The sequence below is a fragment of the Centroberyx gerrardi genome, chromosome 12 (assembly GCF_048128805.1).
Source record: "Centroberyx gerrardi isolate f3 chromosome 12, fCenGer3.hap1.cur.20231027, whole genome shotgun sequence".
NCBI lineage: Eukaryota > Metazoa > Chordata > Actinopteri > Beryciformes > Berycidae > Centroberyx > Centroberyx gerrardi.
This window is the reverse complement of record NC_136008.1, coordinates 12734425-12748376: the sequence shown is the minus strand read 5'-3', so window position 1 is coordinate 12748376 and position 13952 is coordinate 12734425. Positions and strand designations below refer to the sequence as shown.

The following is a 13952-nucleotide window of genomic DNA, read 5'->3' as shown; positions in this document are numbered from 1 at the left end:
TGTCATATACCTCAAAATTAAAATGTTCAAGTTATGAATGGAAGGTTGCATTGAACTGATCCATCATTTCCACAGGTCTTACAGTGTCACAGGTGTCTCTCTTTGGATTTATCCATTTCAATCATGAAATTTCACAATAAACTCTGTAAACGCAGCCTTGACTCCTCATTTCTGATGTGTGGATACTTTATTTTCTTAGAGGCTTTTTTTCTTACTTTTTTTGCTTTTGTCATTTATTTAGCTCTAAATCCATGAATCAACTCCCAGCATGCATCACAAGATATCAAACAGTAAAACAAGAAGCCATTTATACTTGAATTTTATTAGGTTCTTCAAAAAGAGATTATGTACACAATATTTACAAAATGGCAGTTTATCATATCAAATCTGTAGAGGCATGAGGATGGGGAAAGGGAGGGGCCATTGCAATTAAACCTTCAGCTTCAGTTGTTAGTTAGCTGAAACAAACTATTAAAGCATTGCAGATGCAATACAATACTTACTAGTGAGAGTGGCTAGTTGCACTCAGCAAACACTGTCACTAACATACTTAACACAAAAGGAAAACAAGAATGAGAAGAGACAAATATTGGTTAGAGATTTGTCAGAGAGAGCAGGACAGGGGAGGGGAGACATGCAGGTAAGGATCAGCAGAGAGGAGGAGAGAGTGAGAACAGAGAGAAGACAAGATTTCAAATGGAGACAAGTCAAAAGTAAATGTTAAGAAATGAATAGAGCTGAAGTGAGGGACATGGGAGTTCTTCCAGTGCCAAATATCAAGAAAGGAGTTACAGAGATTGATGGAGGTTTACAGTACATGGGAGCAAAAAATACTGAAACATGACTCGGGCATCAGAAGAAAAACATTCAAAATGAAAATGCATATTGTTAGTTGTCTGGAGTGAAATTTCTACAGAAAAATAAAATGCAAATACTCTGGGCTCTTTCACTGCTGAAAAAGTGAGACCTTGGATGTACACATCTCAACCCTGTGTAAAAAGCTTACAACATTTACACAAGCCAGGCGAAACAGCCAGTCAACAACCTGTCACAGTGAAGCAACAAGGCAATTCTTCAACATGGGAGCACACACCAACAAAATGTCAAAGGAGACAGCCTGCCTGAAGGAGAGCACATACTTCCAAAAAATAAATAAAAATAAAAAAAATTAAATAAAATAAAAAAAATGGAGACTACTGAATATAGGTATGTATTATTTGAGGATAAGAACACATTACATTCTGTATGTCCAGACCCATTTTGAGATGCTGTGGAAACAATTCTCAAAACTATACTGCAAACTACCTGTAATTAACAGCATCAATATACTGAAAAAACAAATATTACTCTAATACATAACAGCTCTAACCAGTAAATAACTGTTGAGGCGTGTTTATTAAAAAAAATGCAAATGTGTCTGGACAAACAGAATACCACAAAAACATACCGACTTTTCCATCACCAAACATCTTGTTTCAAAGTTAAACATGATAGGTGTTACTGTAACAAGGAAACATTTTTTTTTAGCTTTAGGTTAGCAGCAGATCACATTAGTGGCAAATAAACATTTTACACAAAGACAATTCATAATGTGTGAGGCTCCCATGTATTTTATCAGCAGTATGGCTTGAACTTGAGTGGGTCAAACCAAGACTTGGATTGCTCACACTTCTCTCTCTCCGGCTGGCTTCAGGAGGAGGCTGCTGCTGAGGAGGAGGTTCCCCACTTATCACTCCATTTGCTCCTGCAATGCAGTACTACAAACAGAAGAATGAGAGGTCTGGTGTGTGAGAGAAAGGTTTAGAGAGGGGGAGGAAGGGAACAGCAGAGAGAGGACAGGGGTCAGGTAGATGAAGAGGGAAGAAGGAAAACATGTTGAGATCATTTTTGTCAACAATGAACACATTCAAAAACAACAGTGATGAGCCGAGTTTACAAGAGGACCGATTTGACAACCGTGTTATCTGATGGAATTTGTCATTTTGTGGAAGGCCATGCTGTGCTTTTATATAACAATTAGATGTGCTTGGCGATGGTGGTCCCATGTGTCATCGCGTTTCTGATTCAATCAAGAACATCAACAACCTTTGCATGAACCAAACACTAACTCGCCAACATAAAATTGCCACTGTGGGTTCAATTTTCAAATGTCAATATGGAAATTGGCATGGGACACAAACTGTGGCAAGCTGCCCCGTGGCAGGCGAGAAGACAGTTTGACAAACCAAATCTTTCTCATCATTGGAACTTCAGTGAATGGTAGAGACAACTATTCATGCAGCCAAGAAAATATGCTTAGGGATCTCAAATCGATACATAAATTGTTGTTAGGCATCTAAAATGACAAAAGCATTACAAATGACATCTGTCAAAGATTTGGTTTGGTTTGGCCTGTGCAGTCTCTTGCATAAAATTAAGAATTAATGTACTGCAATGATTTGAAGCAAGTAAACCAACAGAAATAATAGCTTGTTGTCAGGTGGCCCTAAGAGAAATTAGTACCAGAATCTGGCAACTATCAACCCCCTCCACTATATAATCACTGCAATGATAATGCGAAGATATAGGCAAAGCAATTCAATCCATCTTTAAATTTACATATTCACATCAATGGTCTTAAGAATAGTCTTGTGAAACACAAAAATATCACACTTACCCTTGTGTGAACAAAAAAACAAAAACTAAGCTACACACTAACTGAAAAGAAATCACAGCAATATCATACATTATTTACAAAAATATACTCTGTAGATAAGCCAGTAGATTTTACAGTAAGCCTGCATCAACTCATGCTCCGGTCAATTACACCACATACTTAAATACCTCAAGCTCAAGATTTCTACACTAGCAGTTAATACTGTTGAAAGACTTGAAAAAGAAAAAAGAAAAAATCGTGAGGAACATGTCAATCTGTTTTATATTTCTGGACATTCATTTTGTAGGAGACCCAAATTGATAGGACATGGTAAAAATAAGCACCAAACACAGCAATACAGTCAAACCAGAGTGAAAAGTTCTGTTGGTTTTGTACTGATGTGGAGCATTTCCTGGCATGTCTTAATGACTAGCTCTCTAATGACTAATCAACTGGACAAAAATATTCCCCTTCATGGGACAAGAAACGGCATCATTATGTTTGTCATATGTAAATTCCTTCTCTAAAGCACATATGATCACAACTGTACATTTATGGGAGATCCTGGAAGGACATACTGTTCACCACCATGACAATCAATGCAGGTAGTGATAAGCACCAACCTATAGAGGATCAATGGACCAAAACCACATCAGAAAAAGCTCCTCACTCCACTACAATGCCATTTCAATTGTCCTTGAAATGTCCTTTCAATTACTATGACCGTGTCCTGTATATATTGGAGATAAGGCTAGACTTGCCAGACTTGTTTAATTTAGAAAAATATTTCATGAGCAGACTGGATGAGTTGGACATAAAAGCACTACTCTACTTACATCTCCCTCTTTATTGAAAATTACTGTCTGCAAAAGTGTAAAAATCACAAGTTTTGCTTTGAATACTTGACCATATGACATTCAGACAGCAGCATATATTTGTGCATCCCTGGGATCTTACTCAATCCACTTTGGCAGTTTAAAATTTGCTTTATAACCAATTAATGACCAAAATCAAACTGTAAATTGCATTAAAAGCTGACTGCAGCTCCATAATTCATTTTTCTACTTTGCAATCATGCCAGTGGGTAAGGCCAATACTGCTGTGCCAAACAAAAAAACAAAAACCAACAAAAAAAAAAAACACACAAAGAGATAAAACACTTATCACCTATGGATGGAAGCTATCCATTACGTTATTCACACACACAGCGGGAATGTGAGGCGTACACAACATCACTGCAGTGCTGTCATCCAACTCCTTCCACAGAAGTCCCTTTCTCTTACCAGCCATACATACGTGCTCTGCCTGGTCGACCAGAGCCAGGTGTAGCATACAAACCACTCTTGCCATTTCTTCATGGAGGAGCAACAGGGTTTCCTCCGCTGCTTCTTCGGGCAGAATCCATCCACCGCTGTATTTGAAGATAACGGCTTCGCTGCTTCCGTTTCTTTGTATTAGGAGTTGATGACGTTCCGACGGTCCAAACACTGGAGCTGATGACTGAAAGATGCGATTCAACGCTGCAATTCACCATCAAAGGAAGTGCTGACTGGGCTACTCTGGATTCCAAGTGCTGACGGGGGAACCTCTACCTGGGAGCGATGGAAGCAGATTCCCTCTCTGCCTGTAGCTGCTTTGGGATTAGAGGTGGGACGCCAGCTGCAGAGTATAGAGGATTTGGAAGGCCGTCCTGATGAAGAACACTGGCCTGCATCCATCATCATACATAAAGTCAATGCTCATTAGATTGAGATGCATTATAGACTAGGTATCTATCGAAGGCAAAGCTTTTCCAAATGCTGGGCAACCACTTCCTAAGTGTGAGCGGAAAGAGGTTACAGACGGATGAATACTACTCAACTAAATCAGGAACCAGGCTTTGAATTTATCAGTCCATAGCTTTCAAGGGAGGTATGGTTGGAGGGCAGGAACAGGAAGAACGGCCAATCGTAGATACCTTTAGGGAATAGGGAGCAGGACAGGACATACAAACCACCATCTCTTCTTCCGGATAGGTTGCTGGCATCTTCTCACATCAGCATAGGCTTACAGTCTCTAAAGAGGAAGATGTAAAGTTGACCTAAATCCCTGGGCTTGGCTTCAAAGCGGGTGAGGGCCTGATGCATGACTTGAAGAATAGCTTTCTGCATTTCCATTTTGGTTGACAAGGCTTGACTCTTCAGGAGTTTGGAGCTGTTGACTTGAGGAAGGAAAAAACATAACAGAACACTGTTAGCTTTGACATCTGAGTGTGGTAATGGATAGGGAACCATGAGGGTAAGCTCTTCTCTGATCTGGTTCTGTTACTACAGCCTTTCAGTGCTGGAAGTACAGGATAATCCCAATCTAAGATGTTCACTCATGTTTCTGGCATCATAAATATCTTGAGAGGTAACTTGGGACACTAGGCTAAACTACAATATTTGATTGGTTGTGTATGCGGACATTCTCCCTCACGTTTAAAACAGTCCTCATCTTTGAGTGTGGTAAGATTAAATCTACCCTTAGATCTTGAAGCGGAGTCTGCTAGTATTCATCTTTCTCTATGGGACTTCAAAGTTCTTAGTCTACCAACTACTCTCCATTTCAACTGGCTGAGGTGTCTGAAGTGCAGTGCATTCATATTAAAGGGTCCCTGCTGGTCCCTAAGTATTTCCCTTTAGTGCGCTTCCCCCCTCCCCAGAATCCCTCCCCCCTCAGGAGGCAGCCAAAACAGCTGAGCTGGCTTTGCAGTCTATCTTGTTGGGGTCAGAGAGGAAGAAGGTGACTCCTAGCCCAGTAAGAAAGGCCATACAGGAGTCTAAACAAGGGAAGCCCAGAGCGGACTGCACATACTCCACCGGCAAGTCGGGTCTAAATCTGTGGACAGAGGAAAGAGAAAACACGGAGGTCAGCACTTAATAATTTGGACCTAAAATCTTTGCATATACATCTGACTGGAACATGACTTACGTTTTGAGTATGGCCCGGAGTGCGATCTTTCTCTCCCTCTCTACAAACTTGTCAATGAGGTAAGAGGCCATGCGTGGGGCTCCCAGGTACAGCTTAAAGAAACGGTGATAGTTGCCTAGAGCCCAGGCAGCACGGAGCGCAAGAGCATGAGCCACACACGCATCCTCCCGCAGCGCTGGGGTCAGGTACACCAATTCAGTGGTCAGATCTGGAGGGCGAGACAAACGGTCAAGATTAAACTGAGAACCATAACACCATAGCTCTGGAAATTAAGTATTTGAGTCCAGTCATTAATATGCCATTTCTGCTAGGTGCTTTGAGGCCAAATGTCCTACATAAACAGTTGACCGTTTAAGTTACTATAATGAATACATAGGACAAGGAACTGCTTACATGCATAATATTGAGCCATTCAAAAAATGTGAGCATACCTCCAGAGTTCTTGGTGAAGATGTAATACATCAGTCTGTATGCTGTAAACTCTCCGATGTTCTCTGATGGATTTTCCTTATACAGGGCCTTCAGCTGCGTCTGGCACTGGTTGAACTCTTCATGGTCGCCCTGAAGACAATATTTAACCAATATTTAAAAAACAACAACAAAAACATGATGCACACTGTTAATATTGCCAACTACTGAAACGCTACCAGAGAAAAAAACAAACTCACCTTTTCCAGAGCGATGCGTGCATGACACTCGTACACCTCCACAGTGAACTCTGTACGAACTCCTTGGACCTGGAGGGTTGAGGAAAGTCGAGTCCAATTAAGAATTTTTTACAAAGTAGAAAAATGCCAAAGACTGGAAGGAGGATAAATGAAGATAACTAACCGTGAGGTCCTGTCGTATGGACTTCATCTGTTCACAGGCGTAGGTGTAGTCCTGGTGGGTCTTCCAGTGAGTCTTCACTGCCTGCAGAGATTTTCTCAGCACCTGGGTGAAAACAAGAGTTCAGAAATAGATCAGAGCCTGGATCTTTGGTGCTCTGTGGTGCAGCAGTCTAAGGTACATAAAAGATACTTTTCGCAACTTTTGTCACATGCCATGCCACTTCTCTTGCCTTGTTTCTTGTCATTCTCCACTGTATAGTATCAAATAAAAAAATATATTTCCATGATTGTCAAAGAAAAATTTAATAACCAAATCCTATCTCCTAGACTGCATGACTTCAACAGTACAAAGAGGCCATATCTCCTCAACTGCTCTCCAAAAAGATAAAGCATTCTCTTAGGGCTGTGAAACTATAGGAAGAAAACATCAACAAAGATTAAGTTAACAAAAGAGTATGCCTCACATGCACAGGGCGCACGGTGGATGGGTCGGGGGCACAGGTGAGCCTCAGGTAGTTCTTGGTGATGTCCTGGCAGGTTCCCACAATGGGGCAGTCCTCCCAGCTAAGGCTCTCCTGCGTTCCGTTGGGCAGGTCCAGGGCGTTGATGGAGAGGACCAGGGGCTCCGAGCGAAGCTGCTTGTGGAAGCGGGCCGCCCTGCTCTGCTTCTTGGCCTCCCGGTTAGGGTCATGGAAATCCAGACCAGCGTTGCCGCCTTTCCTCTTCTTGCCCATACCAGAATTGGTGTCATCCATGTTTCTGGAGAGAGTGTGGGAGGGGGACACTTTGTTACACCAAGTTATTCCCATGGCTTATTAGCAACAAAAAAAACCCTGATCAGTTTTCCTCTAACTTCTAAACAGAAACATAGAACTCCATTTTATCCCATCTCAAGACCAGTGATCAATAAGTTAAATTTAGGGCCCGATTACTCAATTCAACATTATTTTTATAAGATTCTCTTTTACCTCCTTCCTCTGTTGGCTTTTCCTCCTCTTCCTCGGCCCCTCTCTCCACGTCCTCGGTCCCTGTCGTTACCACGGCCACGCCCTCCTTTCTGATTTCTTCGGGACAGCTGAGGTCGGAGGTCGCTGGAAATGCTGCTGTCTGACTGGGAGCCAGAATCACTGGTGGCACAGAGACCACACATTTAGAAAATAAATGCACTGGGCACCCACAGTGATAAAAGACAAAGCGGGGAAATGGTGTGTTACCTGCGCCTGTGCCTCTGGCTGCTCCGGTCCCTGTGTCGGCTGTGGGAGGGGGACGGTGAGCGAGAGGAGGAGCGGGAGGAACTGGAAGACGGGCTCCTTTGAGAGAAGACATTCCTGTAGTGGCCCAATCTGTGTCCACCACCCCTGCCTCTTGAAGCTGCCGCTGTATTTCCACCACGGCTAATTGAGCTATCCAATGTCCTCTGGGATGGCACAGCCTCCCAACGAGACTGCTTGGCCTTCAGTCTAGAGGGAAAGAGTTGAAAAGTCTTAGCGTATGTTCACACTGCAAGCAAAACGATCAAGTCATTGGAAATCCAATAATTTCCTATAGAGCTGAGCGATCAGCGGCTGAGCTTGTCTGCCGCGAAAAGTTGGCCACAGCTGAACTTTTTGCGTCACAGCCAATCAGATTTGCCTGCTTCCTCATTTCCCTACCAATGCGTTTTGCCACTACAGAACTATTATTGAAAGACTACAGGAATAAACGTCTAAAAAAAATTATGCTTTGGGAACGGTTGTATTCATTGTTGGAGTCAATAACAAACTTGAAAGTTGATTTTTTTCTGTTCATTTCCAATTAATGCTACTAGTTAGCACGTGACAACTAGCTATATTAACTCATGAAAACAACGCAATGAAATATAAATAAAAAATTTTAATCTGTAAAAACAACAAAGCTCATACACAGGGGTCGGAAGAAATCTGAAAAGGCCTAGATGAGATAGCAGTTAAAATATACCAAGCACTATTCCTCTTCTCAACTTACTCTGGCAGCGGCTCACGGGTCCAGTCAATGGTGTAGGCAGAGCCATCCTTCAACCGGTCCTGCAGAACTTCCTTCAGCACTTTCTCTGTGCGATCTTTGTCTTCTTCTGTCTCGCAGGCCGTGAAACAGCGCTGCACATACTCTTTCATGGCCTGGGGCCAGTCCTGGGGACTGGAGAGAGAGGGTCAACTGTCAGGACATCGTTCATAAAAGGAAAAGGAGAACAGTCAATGGAAACAGTCCAGTTCTCACCGTGTCTGAGCAGCTCCAGCTGCGGCACTGGCAGTAGCTGGTGAGGAAGGAGTTGGATTCATTCCTGAGGGCTGCTCCCCGGGGGGGAAGGTCTGATTGGGAACCATGGAACACTGAACCTGATAGGGCCTCTTAGAAATATTGAACTTCACAGCACTTGTCCCAGGTGCCTCTGTGGGAACAAAAATTGTAAAAAGCATAGAATGAAGATATGAAAGCTGATCTACAAGAACCTTTTGTTAATTTTTCACATTAACGTTACTCTTCTCCATTTCCTAACTAAAATTGACATCAGAGCTGCCTCCCACTCCACCGGACTATTTCTGTCACCTCTGATGTTTGAAGTAATTTTACACAATTGATCTTATATCAGTTGTATCAATTGATGATTGAGTTCACTACATCTAGAACAGAACAAGCCTGATGTTGCCATTGAAGGACAATGTAAAAAAAAGGGCAAAACATTTGCAAGTGACACCAGACAAATCATTGATAACTACATCCAGTTCTCTGTACTGATTCCATTGGTAACAACATCCAGTTCTCTGTACTGATTCCATTGGTTAACTACATCCAGTTCTCTGTACTGATTCAATTGAAACATCATACATCAGCTAATTCACAAAAGATTTAAAATCTTACGTTTCATACGGTGCCAGAGTTGCTGTCCTTGTTTTTGGTTTTTGTTTTTGTTGACATCCCCTCTGCCAAGCCCTGGTCCATACTGGCCTGGCTGCTGTTGCTGCTGCTGGGAGTTATTCTGAGAAGCCTGATAGGCGTTCTGGGCCTGGTAGCTCTGTCCATAGTTAGGCCTCCCCTGGGCATGATTGTAAGCTCGCATTTGGTTGGGGTCGCCAGGTGGGTAAGACATAGGGTTGTTGGGATTGTAAGCATTTTGTGAAGGAGGAGGGGGATACTGGGAGTTGGGTGGGGGAGGAATGGGTGGGGGTGGGGGAGGAGGGGGTTTGTCTGAGGTGGTTGGGCTCTGGGGGGGCTGAGGGGCAGAAGGGGGAGGGGGCTGGGGTTGAGAGGGGTAGCTAGATGACTGGTCATCCATTCCAGGCACAGGAGGAGGCTATGAAAGGAGAAAGGTTAAAAAAATTTAAAAAAGCTATTTACCAATATAACAAATCAATTAAAACATTTGCAACAAAAGTGTGTATCAGACCAAACACACCAATTTTAAAAGTGCATCAAGCGTTTACTGTCCCATAGCACAAAATGACCATAATATATCTGCCGGGGTTTGATAGGGTTGGTGATCAACTGTAATCACTCAACAATTACTTCGCCAGGTGCTGAGATTTCTGGCTTTCAAAAACTCATATAAAGGGCGAATGACAAAGCCAACTCTGTTAGCTCCATGATCACATCTATGAGGATTGGAAGGGAACTACTATGAGTAACCATGCATTTTTTAAATTATTCAAACCTCCTCCTTTAATTCAAACTCTTTAGATTTTTAATCACTGAGACATTTAAGATACATGACATTAATATTTGAAAGATGAAGGAACAGTGCACCCCAAAATGACAATTCAGGTGCGTGACTATTCATGTTCTCTAAAAACAAGAAACTGTCAGTGAGGTAAATATAGGAGGGAATGGGGTAAATAAAGGCCTTTTGGACTCGCACTGCAATCATTTTGCAAACACTTGGATTCATTTTATGCCCCTTTTGGAACTCTAAACAAAGACCCTGTTCACTTCAGTTGTTTGGGAGAAAACTGAGATGGGAGTATGAAAGCTAACTTGCTGTGTGTTTGGTGGTTGTAGGAACTTCTGTTATGTACCTGTCCATTAGGAGTTGGGGGTCCTGGGTAAGGCCCTGGAGGAACACCATACTGATTTGGTGGATAGGCACCTCCATACTGGAAATTCAAAGAGACAGCCATGTTACTGTTTTAGTCACATCAAATTCACTGTTTGTACCGAGTGGCATTGAAGAACCTTTTTAATCCAAAACCCTCAGGAACAGAGGTCATTTGGGAGAGTGAACTGTTTAGAAACCTGGAATAGGCTTGCAAGGAAAGTACATGCCAATGATTGGTAAGATTCCACCAATAATATAATAATATTTTCTTGCATATTCACCCATTAAGTACACAGGTTGATTTGGAGGGTTGAGGTTCTAATAGAAAAAAGTTCTAAGCATTCCCAAACAAGGTAACAGTGTTCAATTCAGTACACACCCTGCATCACTGAGTTGACTGTTAGAAAAGTTAACAAAATACATAATTAAATCAATTTCCTATATACTTACTGGACCCATGGGGTAGTAGTAGTTATAGGGATAAGTGTATCCAGGATACTGCTGTTGATTTTGTTGGTACCACTGATAGTACTGCTGTTGCTGAATGGCAGCAGAGTCAGTCACTGCTGGCTGAAACTGACCAGCCTGAAAGACACACACATACAGACATAGCCCTGATGTTATGCTGGTGAATGGAGTAGAAGTCGTCTAAAAGTGAAAAGAAATGATAATGCTGCAGGAATGCTAAATCTGTCAAGAAAATAAAGTATTTGTTGATCTCTGAATACAATCCACCCAGCTTTCATAGAAATAGACCTGAGCTCCGTTGGAATGTATTGGAGAGCAGCACTCCCTGCAAACTGAGAGGTATGTACAGCTCTACAGAGAAGTAATTGATGAAATTGTGATCGATTGGCATGAGATCATTTCTGAACCCTGGGTTGAGCTGCAGGAATGGCTCACACCGTATTCATTCTGACACAGCAAAGATAATAGAGATAATAGCACACCTCTCTCACACACACGTCTGCTGTGGTCCGGTTGGCTTGTGCAGTCTTAGTAGCGCTCTGACTCTTGCTAATGGAGGCAAGTGCTTGTCTTGCTTTCTCCCATTCTGGGTTCTCGTGAACCTGGCCTTCCTGGGCAGCTCCATATGACCTGCCATTAACACGAAGACCATGAGTCAATGGCACTTACGGAAGAAATGTGTTAAACCGAATTGAAAGTTACCAAGATCCTTTAAACAGTAAAACTCTCAGAAATCTCAGAGTATATCAAATAAACACTGTAACATAACTACATTTTCTAGGACAAAATTTGTACAGAACAGTTAATCCCAATACAGATTTTGACGTCAGCTAACAAACTAACTGCACTCACGCACTTTAAATCGCCCAAGTTAACGTTATCCAGTGAAAACGAAGCTAGGCCCAAATTCGAATGTGTCCCCATAAGCAACATTAGCTAGGCCAGAGTGGCCAAACTTAGCTACACCAACCCCTTGTTGCTTTGATTTTAAGTAGCTAACTAACCCACCGCCTCTCCTTAGCTGTTAGCTAACACTACCCCGCACCGTAAGCTTACCTAATGTCTTTAAATATATATATTACTACGGTTGTGAACTAATGAAGACTATATACCGTTACTTAATCTAATTAATCTGTTTTAGTTGGCCATATTATCTAGCTAGTAAGTATTGACGTACCAGTTAGCTGTAGGGGTTGTTTGTGTCGCATTGGCCGCCATTTCGCCACCGACCAGGCTAGATAACGTTAGCAAGCTAACGCTAGAGCGGACGTTCGCTAGCAAGCTAGCTAGCTAGAAAGTGAGCTAACGTATATAGCGTTCTGGGCGACAGTTGGGACCAAAAGGTAAACAAGATGAAGTCCGACGCGATAGTCAGGAGGACTAATCTACCAATCGAGAATAACGCTATTTATTCCAACAGATCAGACTTCAACTATGCTGATCAGAATACGAGATCTGAAATCAAGTGAATATTTATATATTAAATTTGTTCTCCGTTTGCGACCAACTTCGCCTGCCCGGACTGTGTCAGTGATACAAAATGGCAGTTAAGTAAAATTCGCCAAGTGAAGTGACGCTTTCCGTTCGTTCTTCACGTTCCTCATCTCATTGGATGAAGCCATGTCAGTGGCGGAAACGGGGGATATTATCAGTTTGTCAGATGTTGTCAAAATATCACTATTACATGAAAAAATCGCTATATCTAGCAGGTTTGAACCAAAGAAATACACCTTTTCACAGTAGACCCCTCTTTTGTGTGTGTGTTCTCCTTTATTTATCATGTATTCACACCACATAATAATATCATAGGAACACAATAATAAAATGAAGTGTATAAAAAGAGAAATAAGGTAACTAGACCAGGGGTTACAAAAAATAAACTAAATAAATATATTTAAGGTATTATAAATAGCAGCCAGAGTCTTATTGGCTGTCTGATTTTTAACATCCTGTAGAGTTTCAAAATAATGTTTTACTTCAATTTTAAATTGTACAATGTTTTTTTTTCATGAAAAAATAAAACATATTTTTTATCTAAATAAATCCTAGTGCCATATAACCTTTCAAACATGTTCCAAGTCCAACCAAAAAAGTTTAACATATATACATTCACAAAACAAATGTAAAATTGTTTCGACATCAAAGTCACAAAATTCATATTTTATATCAATGCTTTTATTTTATTTTTAACATCTGGTTTGTGGGATATATTAAGTGGATAATTTTAAAATATACATCTTTGACTTTATTGGTGACACAATTCTTGTCATTAAAGGTCCATATTACTCCCCAATTAATATTTTCCAAATGGGAATTCCAAAACTGTTTTGCATTAGGAGTGGTTGTAGACCCTCTGTGAGAAACTGTCTGTGTCACTGACACTTCACCCCATCGACATGTCAGATTTTTCCCCTTTACTATTTTTTCAGTGATGACGTACTAGTTCCACAGGCCTACTCACATCCATCACACAGCTGCAGGATGTGTGTGTGTGTGTGTGTGTGTGTGTGTGTGTGTGGGGGGGGGTGACAGAGAGAGAAAGAGATAAGAGCAATCTTCTTCCCCAAAAATATTTCTAAACATTATGAATTTGACACATTAACAGATCTTCAGAAACTTAGTTCTATCAGGGGAATCAACAGGTTGGCCTATCAATTTTGGCAGCAAAATATGTGGCTGCTTGTCATAACCTTTATAGGACAGCAAAGGGACTGAAGCTCATATCTATATCTATATCTATATCTATATATATATATATATATATATATATATATATGTATAAGTTAATTTTATTCCTCACTATTGTACTATGTGTCATGCCATTTTATGTTTTATTTAGTTTACTTCTCAGGCCTTATATTTGTAGGCCATTCTATACCCTTTTTTTAATTGAAAATAAATGTGTTGCTGTTGTGTTACTATTTCAATGCTTTGGCTATGTAAGAAATCTCTTATAGAGCTTATTTGTATTTGAGAGAGAGAGAGAGAGAGAGAGAGAGAGAGAGAGAGAGAGAGAGAG

General features: G+C 41.3%; 1 protein-coding gene across 1 annotated transcript; it reads right to left on the bottom strand.

The window, feature by feature from the left end:
- Nucleotides 1-303: 303 nt before the first annotated feature.
- On the bottom strand, nucleotides 304-12440 carry leng8 (leukocyte receptor cluster (LRC) member 8). Its single transcript, XM_071912750.2, has 15 exons — nucleotides 12111-12440; nucleotides 11416-11563; nucleotides 10916-11050; nucleotides 10446-10523; nucleotides 9295-9727; nucleotides 8653-8824; nucleotides 8401-8571; nucleotides 7632-7877; nucleotides 7386-7544; nucleotides 6882-7176; nucleotides 6419-6520; nucleotides 6256-6324; nucleotides 6019-6148; nucleotides 5588-5795; nucleotides 304-5494 (listed from the first exon to the last, which is right to left on the bottom strand). Exons 1-15 carry the CDS (start codon nucleotides 12149-12151, stop codon nucleotides 5332-5334), a joined length of 2550 nt encoding a protein of 849 aa, XP_071768851.1. The 5' UTR covers nucleotides 12152-12440; the 3' UTR covers nucleotides 304-5331.
- Between the last annotated feature and the right edge of the window lie 1512 nt (nucleotides 12441-13952).